The 13,864-nt window shown below is 39.7% G+C and overlaps 1 protein-coding gene across 5 annotated transcripts; it reads right to left on the bottom strand.

Moving 5' to 3' along the window:
• Positions 1-4,607: 4,607 nt before the first annotated feature.
• Positions 4,608-12,998, bottom strand: LOC311056475 (major histocompatibility complex class I-related gene protein-like). 5 transcript variants are annotated; one of them, XM_084073117.1, is made up of 8 exons: positions 12,541-12,998; positions 11,831-12,088; positions 8,987-9,265; positions 7,757-8,074; positions 7,108-7,206; positions 5,824-5,841; positions 5,644-5,715; positions 4,608-5,254 (listed from the first exon to the last, which is right to left on the bottom strand). In XM_084073117.1, the coding sequence occupies exons 2-7, from the start codon at positions 11,994-11,996 to the stop codon at positions 5,669-5,671; spliced, it is 927 nt and encodes a 308-aa protein (XP_083929243.1). In that variant the 5' UTR covers positions 11,997-12,088; positions 12,541-12,998; the 3' UTR covers positions 4,608-5,254; positions 5,644-5,668. The 5 variants fall into 5 exon arrangements, with proteins under 5 accessions (XP_083929243.1, XP_083929242.1, XP_083929240.1 ...); XM_084073116.1 differs by having other exon boundaries at positions 4,608-5,248; positions 7,108-7,209; positions 12,541-12,994; XM_084073114.1 differs by having other exon boundaries at positions 7,108-7,209; positions 12,541-12,993.
• Positions 12,999-13,864: the final 866 nt, after the last annotated feature.

Genomic DNA, 13,864 nt, shown 5'->3' with positions numbered 1-13,864 from the left:
GAACATAATGTAAAGCAGGCTAAAATAATTATGTCAACAAGGCAGGGATGTTAGCTGGTATTATTACAGGGCCAGAGCTCAGCTCTGGACCTGTTTTATTATTCCCTGTATACTTCCGATTCTCCTTCTGCCACTTTTCGCAGTTCTGGATGAACCGTGCTGTCGCTTTTTACGAAACTCGGCCATATGGTAGATGGTCATGAAAAACGATCAAGAAATAATTCTCACACTCATTTGTCAAAAGGTGGCGCTATAGCAAAATGCCGACTTTGAACAGGTACAACTCATGCCCTGTTTGACCTACAGCCATGAAACTTGGATACACATATGCGTCTCCTCATGCTGAACAACTTTCACCCTCTGACTTTTGACCTCTGACCTTTAGATCTCCCACCATTTTGAATTATATGAAAAACAGTCATTGGCTCCTAACTTCTGCATTTTTTCACTTAGAAAAAATCCACTCCTATCGTTTTGTCGGCAGAGGTCCAAAGTTCAAGTGTTAAACGTTTCGTGCAGATTGCTCAAAAATCCCATGTATCCATAGGTTTTAACTATTGCAGTTTTATGACAATTATTCATCTGCCCCTAACACATACATGCAGACTCACATTTCTTTGAAACTTTGCAGAAATGTAGATGGTCATTCCAAATATCACTGAAACCAATCTTACTTCAAATGCAAACTTTAAACAGGCATAAGTCTTGCCTCGTTTGGCCGAAAGTCGTGAAACTTGCTTACACTTGTGCCTTGACTCATGAGGAACACATGTATCACTTTGACCAGTAAGCTCAGCCCTTAGATTGTCCGCAATTTTGAGCTGTTTGAAAAATACTTGTTTATGGCAGTTCTGGCTTAACCGTGCATATACCATATGGCCGAAACTCGGCCATATGGTAGATGCTCATGAAAAACTATCAAGAAATAATTCTCACACTCATTCGTCAAAGGGTGGCACTATAGCACTCAATTGAAAGTGCCAACTTTGAACAGGTACAACTCATGCCCTGTTTGACCTACAACCATGAAACTTCGATACAGACATGCGTCTCTTCATGCCCGACAACTTTCGTGGTCTTACTTTTGACCTCTGACCTTTAGTTCGCCCACCATTTTGAATTATATGAAAAACAGCTATTGGCTCATAACTTCTGCATTTTTTCACTTATGGAAAATCCGCTGCTTTGTTTTGTCGGCAAAGGTCCTAAGTTCATGTGTAAAATGTGTCGTGCAGATTACTCAAAAATCCCAGGAGGAAATAGATTTCAACTATTGCAGTTTTATGAAAATTATTCATCTGCCCCTAACACATACATGCAAGACTCACATTTCTTTGAAACGTTGCAGTAATGTAGAGAGTCATTCCAAATATCACTGAAACCAATCTCACTCCAATTGGCCAAAGGGGGGCGCTATAGCAATTTTTTGAAAATGCAAACTTTAAACAGGCAAAAGTAATGCCTCGTTTGGCCGAAAGTCGTGAAACTTGCTTACACTTGTGCCTTGACTCATGAGGAACACATCTATCGCTTTGACCAGTAAGCTCCGCCCTTAGATTGTCCGCAATTTTGAGCAGTTTGAAAAACACTTAAACCCAGGATTTTTCAGCTATTTGCGTGAAACTGTATCATCTGTGTGATCTCCTTTTTCACGGAATCTTTTCTGTTGGTCCAATGGCGTCTCCCTTAAATGAGTGCCTCACAATTTCATGGTCGCCAGTTCAAGCCTCACTTGGTGCAGACTTCATTTAAGTTGAATTGCAAACAACATGACTGTATCAATGAATACATGTGCAAATGGTAAAGATAACCTGAAATGCTTATTTGAGAGTACGTTTTTTCAATGTATGACATATTTCATTCTGAAAATAGCCGATCTACAATCTCAAAACTTTTCAGATAGCAACGTGTTTCTGAGCTTGTAGATCGGCTGCTTTCACTGTTTTCGGTTGCGAGGAGACATACAATTTCTCTATTGGTAAATGGTTTGTGAACGAGTGATCTTAGTGTTGGTTTGGTTCATGACAGAAGGCAAGAGTTTATGATCTTCAACAGACAACATCAGCCTGGACAAAGCTATAGCACTATAGGTAGTGTTGCAGCCTATTAATCCAAAGGTTGCGAGTTCGATTCATACTTCATACTTCAGTGTTGTTGTACTTTGAAATTTTCAAGGCCAAAATACAAAAAAGCCAGTCAAAACCACAAAGAGACCTATTTGGTATGGCGGAGAGATGGAGTAGTGGTCTAAAGGTTGGACTCTCAGCACAGAGGTTCCATGTTCAAATCCCAGTTGTCACATACTTCAGTGTTGTAGTACTTTGAAATTTTCAAGGCCAAAATACGAAAAAGCAAGTCAAAACCACGAAGAGAAACCTTCTGAGGGCCCAAAGGTGCGTTGGCGCAGTGGTCTAGGTGCTTTATCGGTTGCTTCTGCTACAGACATTTTGCTGGTTCCCATGCCATCAACGTAGTGGAGGACCATCGGGGGGACTGTGTCCCTCCCCTGTTTCCTGATAGTTAAAGGTGGGGGGTTATGTCTGAAAGAACTCTGTCCAGCAAAGTTTTACAGTAAGAAATTTAAAATGAATGATATGAGTGAAGGGGAGGGGAAAGGAAGACAGAGAGGAAAGGGCGGGGAGAGACAAACCATAATGGATGAAATATAGATCATCTAACAACTATTATAATAGATTTTATTTCATCCATTATGGTTCTCGCTCCACCCTTTCCGCTCTGTCTTCCTTTCCCCTTACCTTCACTCATATCATTCATTTTAAATTTCTTCCTGTAAAACTATAGCTGGACTTTCAGACATAACCCCCCACCTTTAACTATCAGGAAACAGGGGAGGGACACAGTCCCCCCGATGGTCCTCCACTACGTTGATGGCATGGGACTTGAACCTGCGAACTGTCTGTAGCAGAAGCAACCGATCAAGCACCTAGACCACTGCGCCAACGCACCTTTGGGCCCTCAGAAGGTTTCTCTTCGTGGTTTTCACTTGCTTTTTCGTATTTTGACCTTGAAAATTTCAAAGTACTACAACACTGAAGTATGTGACAACTGGGATTTGAACATGGAACCTCTGTGCTGAGAGTCCAACCTTTAGACCACTACTCCATCTCTCCGCCATACCAAATAGGTCTCTTCGTGGTTTTGACTGGCTTTTTTGTATTTTGGCCTTGAAAATGTCAAAGTACAACAACACTGAAGTATGTGACGACGAGGATTTGAACATGGAACCTCTGTGCTGAGAGTCCAACCTTCAGACCCCTACTCCATCTCTCAACCATTCTAGACACGTCTCTTTGTGGTTTTGACTTGCTCTTTTGTATTTTGGCCATGAAAATAAACACACATTAATGTTATAATGTTGTGTTTGTTCACATGATACAGACAGCTAGCCTTATTAGCTCTAACAACAACAAGACCCATCTAACAACCCACATGAAATAATGACACAATATTATTAAAAAAGTTCAGATAGGTGTGATATATTTTGCCATAAACACCTGGTTTTACTGTGTGGAAACACCGGGGAGCTAAACGCTCCCCGGCCCCACTACACTGTACTGCATCCCCGTACACCGGGGGTAACAGAGTACATCGATGAGTATGTGCTTCAGTGCCTAGGCGGGACTTGAACCTGCTTTGGCCTTGTATACAAGGTCGCCTAGGTATCCATGCAGGAACTCGCTTGCCTATGGCACCTCCACACATTTCCACATGTTTCTTTAGTGCTTTTAAGTGTGGCGTTGAAAACATGCTTCAGATGAAAGAAGAACCACTGTAACCCCCACTGTCCCTTCACTTCCTTAATTACTGTAACAAAATACGCATCAAAAAAAAAAAAAATATATGCAGTTACAATGATTTAGTTTAGCTTAGATATTTCAATGTTTATGGGAAAAAAAACTTTTTGTGATGAATCTATTCTATTTGGCTGTTCCATAGTTCCTCAATAGCTCACTGTGAAAAGACGCTCTCTGCATGTCTTGAAGGACCTGGGTTCAAGTCCTACAAATAACAATTCTACATTTTGAAGAATCTTGACGTTTTAAACAAATCCTTATTATAGCCACCCCAGCACAATCTTTTCAGATGGAGGTCTGCGGCCAATACGTATCAATTTTAGTGATAGTTTTCACTTTTAATGCTAGATTTCTTCCACTACACAGGACTAGTAATAGTATCCCTACTGGTGTAAGGGACAGTGAAATCGATTCAATCTGAGGCATCAAAAAACTAAAGTTCAGAGGCTCACTGAGTAATGGTACCTGCTTAAAGAACGTGAGGTTGCAAGTTCAAATCCCAGTTCTGACAATGTGTTAAGGTGTATCCAACAACTTGACAATTTATTTGGAACACTTTTTTTTTCTTTTAAGTTTAAAATATAAATCTTTCATATGGGAGGTCCTGGCACTACATCTTTTCACATGGGCGTCCACGGCCATATTATCAATTTTACCTAGAATTATCTCACTAATATAAATGACTGTAAGCACACAACTAATATCATGAATGAAAACTTCTTAATGGGTCTTTAAAAACTGACTGTTACACAAATGTAGCTAGTAATAACGAAGCAGTAATGGTTTTGAAAAAAAAAAACATTTTATTATTAAATCACCTGAATATTTACAAGCGTCATCATTAAAGTGTGACTATGGTGTAAAGCTCACTGAGGTAGGTATCTATTCCACATTATAACCACACAAGCTCACACCAGTCTGTTGAAAAAAACTTCACTTAAAGCATAAATTAGCTCATGAAGTCTTATTGAAATAAACACAAATGATATTCATAAAAACAACTTCTCCAACTCCTTCAAACAGAAAAGATGGACTTGAGAACAACAGAGTCAAGCTACACAATAATCTAGACAGAGAATAATTACAAAGTCCCCCCAGAACACAATGATTATGTATTCAATAAATGACCAACTGGTATCACAGTGTTTCTCATTGAGACAGAATTCTGTGAGTGCCTCATCTTAAACAAATGTGAAACGGATCACTTCTTTATCAAACTGTATTAGAGATCAGACTGACATTAGAGTCACACTGATTTAGAGCAAAATGTATAAAACGCAGCTATCCAAAGATATTTAAAGGTATTCAATATAATCATATTAAAAGACACACACGTTAGTAGAACAACAGGCCACAGAGATGCATTGGACAGACTGAGTTTCACTGCATGTGGGGTTGGCTGATGAGTTGTTGTTCACTGTCTCTCCAAAGCCCTGCTCCTGACACATGGAGGAAGCACACACACACACACACACACACACACGCACACGCACACGCACTGATCGGACTGAAATCTTGTCATACATGGAGTCAGGATCAAAGGGTAGTAGTGCACATCCAACCTCTTAGAGGCAGGTGCTGGCCTTAATGTGAACTGAGATCAAAAAGTAGAAAGTAGAGCCGCTTTGTCAACATTTTGTCAACACGAGTTACAGAGAGTGACGGTTCAAACCTGCATGCTCTTCTTCAGTCTGAAGAAGAGCATGGGCTCGAACCGTCGCTCTCTGCAACTCCGCAATAAAGCTCAGACTAAGTTATTCTGAGGTTTGTAAAGAAATAACACAACACGGCACTCTGACACATCAATAACGTACATATTGATACTTACAGGTTGTGTGAGGCTGAACAGAGCTTCATGTCTTCATAGCGATGCCACTAGCATCACCAGAGTCTTCATCAGCTGCAAAGACACAATTTTACATTAAACTGGGACAACAGCAACTTAAACAAATACATGTATGAACAATAGAAGAGACTCATAACAACCTTAGATTCTGTGTTCACTTACTGTTAGTCTGAGTAAATCCTGACAACAGAAGAAAAAATAAAGGATATTAGGAGTGAGTTAGAGGTAACAATGTGAAACTAGAAAATGTGCTCCTCGGAGCACAGGTCTCCGCCAGTACTGTTCCTGATTAATCCTGTCTTAAGTGTTACTTGATTAATCCTGTCTTAAGTGTTACTCCGCCATTTCTCAGCCATTTCGTGATTATTCCTGTCTTACCTCACTTCGAAAGAGACCAAGACTCTTTCAAAGTGACACATCTATTTATAGGCCGCTATACGTCATGCGTCTCACTAGCCAATCAGAGCACACTCTTTCAACGTATTGTCACGTGTCACGTCCCCCCCCCGTCCCCCCGTCCCCTGTGGGGGGGGGGGGACGGAAAGTGAAAACATAGTCTCCTGGCGGAGACAATAATACAATGGAAATATCAGTGTATATTATTGTAGTTGTTGTTATTGTCTCCGCCAGGAGAGTTTGTTTTCACTTTCCGTCAGCCAAGCAAACATTGGTCGAGCCTCACGTGACACTTGACAATACGGTGAAATAGTGTGATCTGATTGGCTAGTGACATATAACGGTATAAATACATGTGTCACTTTGAAAGAGTCTTTGCCTCTTTCAAAGTGAGGTAAGTCAGGAATAATCACTAAATGGCTGAGAAATGGCGGAGCAATACATCATGTAGACACACTGGTGTCATCACAATATGTATTATAAATAGCTTAGACAGGATTAATCAAGAACAGTACATTCCAGTACAAACTGAGATCACAGTTAATGACACAGTGCAATTAACTCTTATTATGCAAACTGAAGAAGCTAATCATTATGTGCAAACCGATGAAGAACCAAAGGCGCAACGCCAACAGGAGAAGGACCAAGCTGAGAAACAAAGACGAAGAACACTCGCATCTGAAAATGACAAAGAACGAAGACGAGCAGCTGACACCACAAGGAAAAGAAGTCCTTGGTCACATTTTCAATTATATAATACCAATAAGAAGAGATGCCTTAGACCACTTAAAGACGTTGAAGTTGATAAAGCTGCTGCTGCATTCTTAAAACAGTAACATGTTCTATTTTTGTAAGAATTAGAACATAAGAATTAGAACATTCCCAACATTCCCAACACAAGTCTGCTGGCGGAGACTTGTGCTCCGAGGAGCACTTTTTCTAGTTGTTATTGTTATTATTCAAGTATAATAGCTGTGTGGTCTCTACGTGTCCTATAGAAGCTGTGCTGTTCAAACAGCGCAGTATTGATGTGTCGTCATGCAAACTTACCAGGTTTGGACCTTTTCCTCAGCAGCAGTCCAACAACAACACCAATGAGAACAATCAGACCCACAACTACAACAGCAATGATGATGACACTATAAGATCCTCCTGCATCAAGACAGAAAAACAATATTTCACACCTTAACATCACTTCTGACTCATTTCATGAACTGAATGCATGTAAATAATGTCTATGTTCACCATGAAGAGTCACACAATGACATGAAGTCAGAACCTGGAACAGAACTGGATAACAGAAGCTGTATGTCCCACAAAGCCCCACAAGGAGAACAACAGGTAGAATAAATCAAAATGAAACACAATGCAAGAAGAACTGGTACATGTGTCACATGCAGGTGTGGTGAGAACCCAAATACAGGACAGCCAGGCAGGTATAGTGATCAAAACCCATGATTGGGATCACAAACAACATCACAAACAAACTACTATGATGTGACACCAAACAATGACCCAACAAGGACTGATTGGGGAACAAGACTGAAATATACACATGAGAGGTGATTACAAATGAGATACAGCTGGGGAAGACACAAATATAGAACTATGAAAACTAGAACACAACCTTAACACATAGAAATACAAGACATAGAAGACAGGCAACGTCTAACTGTGACAACATGTGTTTTATCTCTACCTTCATCAGCTGGTTTCTTCTGGTTGGTCTTGATCAGGTTTGGGTCCAGTCTGGTCTGGATGTCCTCTTTGACCCCATAGAGCTGAACCACACAGTTGTAATGCTTCCAGTCTTCATGTTTGACTGAAGACACGTTCAGGTCAACACTGATCTGGAAGGTTCCATCATGGTTGGGGAGGACTCCATGGTCCATGTTGTCACTGAGCTCCTCTCCATCTTTAGCCCAGAATATGATGACTCTGTCTGGGTAGAAACCTGTAGCGTGACACCTCACTGGAGAAGAGGGAGTCTTCTGGAGGAAAGATACAGAGGGGAGCTCTGAGAGAGAGAGAGAGAGAGAGAGAGAGAGAGAGAGAGAGAGAGAGAGAGAGAGAGAGAGAGAGAGAGAGAGAGAGAGAGAGAGAGAGAGAGAGAGAGAGAGAGAGAGACAGAGACAGAGACAGAGACAGAGACAGAGACAGAGACAGAGACAGAGAGAGAGAGAACTCTTTTGTTAGTGTTCTTTGAATTTAAATTTGTATTGTACTTGATTTGTTCTAAGAACTGTTGACAATAAAACACCTTTGAACCTTCTCATAGTAATCTTACTATTTATCTAAGTACAAGTCCATCCCATCATGTTGTACCTGTCCTTTGTTCTTCTCATAGTAATATTACTACATCGTAACATATTTGTACAACTTCTTATGTTATTTTATTTTGTTTTGACTTTTTGTTTTCAACTTTAGCTCAGTTTTTTTGTTTTAATGTTAGCATTAGTTTTGATTGTATATGGGGTAAACATGGGCGAGATTTAACAAGCTCAGAAACATTGTGAAAATATCAGATCTACAAGGGTCGTGTTGTAGATCTGATAGTTTCACAATTGAAGATTTAAAAAAAATCTTTCACAACAGAGCTTAGAACTTACACAGCTAAAAATACTGGAAAATAAGATTTCGTATCCACATATCCATGTATTCTGACCCAAAATATTAGTCTTATGTATGACATATTGTGAAAGACTAAAACTAAGGACATTTTCTCTATGATTTTAGTTTGTTTTAGTTAGTTTTGTAAACTCACAATACAGTTTCAGTTATTTAGTTTTAGTTATAGTTAACTACTGTAAAATAACCCTGACAACTCCATCACATCATGTTGTTGTAGCTCTTCTCTGTTGTTTTCATAGTGATGTTACTACATCTTAACATATTTATCTAAGTACAACTCCATCACATCATGTTGTACCTGTTCTCTGTACAGTCTTGTTCCCATAGGTCACATACTTCTTCAGCCATTTAATGCAGGCACTGGTCACGCGGTACTTAAAGTATGCCATCAAAGTTGGGTTTTGTTCCCATCTCAGTTTAGTGATGAAAGCCTGTGGTTTTGGAGCGACCCATGACTCTGTCTTCAGGTCATATGAGATGAAGTCTTCTCCATTATAACCATGCTGTCGAAACCCATCAGTGTCTCCAGTCTCATCATCCCACTCACAACCAGACATGTACTGTCCAATGTGGACACCTGAGAGACAGACAGACAGAGAATAAATTAAACCACATGCTGCTACAGTTCACACACGCACGCACGCACGCACGCACGCACGCACGCACGCACGCACACACGCACGCACGCACGCACACACGCACGCACACACACACACACACACACACACACACACACACACTCTAACATAAACTAGTCTACAGACATATTAATATACACTAGTCTAGACCAGTGGTTCTCAACCTTTTCAGGCCGGGACCCCCCAAAATAATCCTATTTGAACTGGGGACCCCCCAAAATAATCCTATTTGAACTGGGGACCCCCCAGCCTGACAAGCACTTGGAATTATATGAGTTGAGGCATTTACATTTTGTTTGACTCGGTGTCTCGGTTCCACAGATAAATATTGCGAGGCATTGTGAGCTTGTAGATCGGCTATTTAAAAAGAAATAAATATAATTTTCTTATATTATCTGACGATTTGGACAATGTTTGACCAGTTTTTTATAGGAGTTTGTTGATTACTTTTGATGCAGTAATGCTCTTTTTTATTTTGTTTATTTTCTTTCCCCCCCCCCTTTTCCATTTTTTAAGGTATTAAAATGGTCTTAAGAGTACTTAAATTGTCACTTTACTGTCATCTGGGGAGCCCCCAAAATCATGTGGGGACCCCCCTGGGGATCCTGACCCACAGGTTCAGAACCACTGGTCTAGACAGTACAATATATTAACCCTTCCATTGTGTTAAGGTAATTTTTGACCCGTTTTCAAGTTTAAATAGGTAAAATGTACCCTTTACATTTCTTTATTGGAACGAGGCTTCATGATATCCTCAGAAATAGCCATTTTAACGCAACAAAATTATTTATCATCATTTTAATTAATTCTGATGGTCTCTATAAAAAAAGTGACAGTTGTGGTGTTAGGGTCCGAAATGACCCGGCAGAGAAGTGTGGCTCAATTCCCCCCAAATTGTCAATATTCAAAATACATGTTTTAGAGTGAGAGAGACTTGTCCTCAATTAGCATTTGCTATCAGGAGAAAAATAAAGTTTGAGTTTATGAAAAATAAATGACTTTTTACCTTCTATGGTATACGGGTCAAAAACGACCCTAACACCACTAGTGTCAATATTTTTAATAATATTAACATTGTTAAAAAACAAAAACAAGTATTTTTTTTATTTTTTTTGGAAGTGTGCTCTAATTATTATTCTTAATTATTATATTATAGCTAAATAACATCATTATCCATTGCCTTCATTATAGGAAATTTAATGAGTGAATTTTAACATTTTTATAATAGAAAACAAGATATTGAAAGATGAAACCCTAGCCCTAACCCTATTTCAAAAAAGTGTTTACATGGATATGAATGCATTACAAGTCAGCTATGAGGTGGGAGGAAAAAAAATGAAAATAATTGTTTTTTAAGTATTTTGGGCTGATGTCAATCACAGGTCAAATTTGACCCGCTAACACCACAAGTGGATGCAGTTTTCTAACAGAATGCAAGGGTTAACATAATAGACCAGTGGATCTCAAACTTTTTGATGTCAAGGACCGTCCCTACTGGGTAAGGATAGAGATTTAGATAACTATTTTTTAGAGGTTCAGAGGTTTGTAACCTGATGTGATGACAACCACCTTGTTCTCAACGTGAGGAAGACACAGGAGATGGTGTTCGACCGTAGGAGTATTGGTGACCACAGGCCTGTGGTCATTCATGACTCGACCATCTCACAGGTCTCCTCATATAAATACTTGGGCATTAGTATTGACAACTCGCTAACATGGAATACACATGTGGACAGCCTCTGTAGTAAAGTACAGCAAGAGACTGCATTTCCTCCGCCGTCTTAGGGTTCATGGTGTTGACCAAAAGTTTATGTTTGTGTTCTACCGAGCGGTCTTGGAAAGTCTGGTCAGATTTGGCATCACAGTTTGGTTTGGCAATCTCTCAGTGCAACTGAGGTCCAAATTGCTCCGATTGGTGCAGACGGCATGGAAAATCATAGGAGTAAGACAACTCCCCTCTCTGCAGTCTATTTATGAGCAGGCCACGCTAAGACAGGCTCAGAAAATAGTCAGTGATGCCTCCCATGTTCTACATGGACAGTATGTAATGATGCCCTCTGGGAGAAGGTATAGTGAACCTAAATGGAACTATGTCAGATTTAAAAAAAACGTTTGTACCGGTGTCAACTAAAATGCTAAACGAGGCTCTGAAACAGCATTGACCGTGAATAGCAGATTGACCACTATCTGTGCACTTTTGTAATGTTGTGTGTCCCACCCCCTGTTATGTATTTTGTATTTTGTCTTTGTCATTGTTTTATGTGTGGCTGCAGCTGGGGTGAAAGCCCAAGACAAATTTCCTTCGGGACAATAAAGTTTACCTTACCTTACCCTTACCTTACCCTCAAATAAATGTATTTGGCTGCGGACCCCCATGTGAAAATATCTTGTACAAGATTTGTGTTGTTAAAATGCTTTAAAAATATGAGAAATCTTTCAAAATTGTTCACGTTTTTTTTTAAATAGCAGAGCTACAAGCTTACAAGGCTTCAGGTTAGTGTTACCGTCTGATTGGTTGAACCGCTTCATGGCCTCCCTAAGATTATTTTTGGAGACATGTAGATCTCCTCTAGCTCTATTTGTCTGCTCCTCCTCATACTGTTGTCCCAGCTTCTCCATCCAGCTCTGTTTGCTCACATAGATGTTTATGTTGCTGTCAAAGTATCCCATCACCTCATCATCCAGGAGGGTCACAGCCACAACCTCAGGGAATTTACTCAAACCAGTGCTGGTAGTTTCAATGTACTTTAAGGAATAAATCGCTGAAAAAGAGCAAAAATGTTTTTCATTTGTTTTTAAAATATAGTTTATTTAATGTAGTCTATGATGATTTGTTTGAGAGAACATTTGTCCTATTATTATTAAGCCTGAGGTAAATTATTGCACCTAATAGAGAAGTATAATAATAATACCTAGCTTAAATAATAATAAAAACTGAGGAATGCAAGGATCACGTCAGAAACAATATGATTTGTCACCGTCTGTCATATTTGTGTCAGAATGTCACACATAACCCATATAGCATATAGCATAGGGGGCATAGCATCTCTCAAAATCACACTAACATACCTGTTGTGTATTCAGACCTACACAGTAACAGCTCTCAGTCAGACAAAAGTCCCAACAAATGGCCTCAAATTAAAAATATCAAGGCTTCCATGTGAGCTGTTGTAATAATAAGCTGTTACAATAAGTTATTGAGTTAAACTATTACCTGCAGATGTGGTGTAAAAACAGAGCAAAACACAGTGAAAGCCTTCATCTTTAGATTAAAATACTAGAAAATGTAAAATAAGTTGAAAAGTTGCTCTTATGATTTGACTGAAACTTCATCTACCACCTTCTGAGATGAAAGCTCTGATCAAATGGCTGCTCAACACTTTACAGTGTGTAATGTTAATGTGTGCAGGTCGCAACTCGGGCTACAACCAATAGAAATTCAGTAAATGCTGTTACTAGGTGAACTTGAGTCACTGCAGGTTATTAAATGAAAGTGAAACTTTAGATGTAGACTAAAGTGTCTTGCTAATACTTTAATAAGTCATTCAAGTACATCATTATATTCAGTATTCACCTACAGTACATATGAGACAGATCAGTGAGCAGGTTAAGATATAGTGATGCATATTAATGGTGGTCAGTGATGTTTAGGTTCAGTTGAGCTCCTGAACAGCAGCTGCTACTGGCACTGAGGGGTGAGCAGCGCTACAGCGGCCTCTGCTGGACAGATTGTGTATGTTCATCTAGAGACGGTTTCACCTGATGAGACACATTATAGTTGTAGAGCCAGCAGCAGCAGCAATATGGTGTGTGTGTGTGGATACAGGATAGGTGGGCACTAGGGACATCTGGCACCTCGAAGTAAATTTGGCTATTTTGTCCAAAATGTTATAATATAAAATATTATTTATAAAGTATGTATTTGTAAAGTATATACATGAACTTTCACCGTGCATCATTACAACATACACAATACAACATCGTCACAACATCGACGGAGGTATTTGGTCAAACATATTGTGACATTTGATTTTGTCCATGCGGCCCAGCCCAGCATCTATAAACAGTCAACAAGTGCCCACCTTTGACAAGGACTCGCTGGAGAATGTCCCGCACCGTTCGGAAGCGCGCGAAGACGAGGGTGTGATGACCTTCATCCCTGAGCCTCAGGAGGAGCTGGACGAGGAAGGTCATCTTTCCAGAGTGTGTCATCTGAGATGCCATCAATGCTGCATGCTGCAGACTCATTGTTGCCAGCTCACTGTCGGATAGGGACATCACCATCATCACATTTTAGTTGACCATTAATTGTCACACAAATAATTGTAATCATTTATTCAATTGTATTTTTGGCATTGAACATAGGAACGAACATACAGTAAGGTTTTAGCATTGAACATATATATTACATTTCTGTTTGCCGTTTAGGCATAGCAAACAAAAATTGCACATGACGATATCTATAATAGGCTCTATGCACAGCAGCCATATTGGAAAGAAATTGGGCCTCTTCTTACTTCCTTCACAGGTGTTACCAA

Source organism: Gymnoscopelus microlampas (genome assembly GCF_963454915.1).
Source record: "Gymnoscopelus microlampas genome assembly, chromosome: 11".
Taxonomy (NCBI): domain Eukaryota; kingdom Metazoa; phylum Chordata; class Actinopteri; order Myctophiformes; family Myctophidae; genus Gymnoscopelus; species Gymnoscopelus microlampas.
Note: the sequence above shows the minus strand (reverse complement) of the source record. Positions and strands in the feature narration are given on the sequence as shown.

What these genes read in the sequence shown, in the direction of transcription:
- LOC311056475 (XM_084073116.1), bottom strand. Translation starts at nt 11,996, where the DNA reads ATGGGATACTTTGACAGCAACATAAACATCTATGTGAGCAAACAGAGC. An exon ending in CAAGACTGTACAGAGAACAG is followed by an intron (nt 8,075 to 8,986) that starts GTACAACATGAT and finishes TCTCTCTCTCAG; the next exon opens with AGCTCCCCTCTGTATCTTTC. An exon ending in GAAGAAACCAGCTGATGAAG is followed by an intron (nt 7,210 to 7,756) that starts GTAGAGATAAAA and finishes GTCTTGATGCAG; the next exon opens with GAGGATCTTATAGTGTCATC.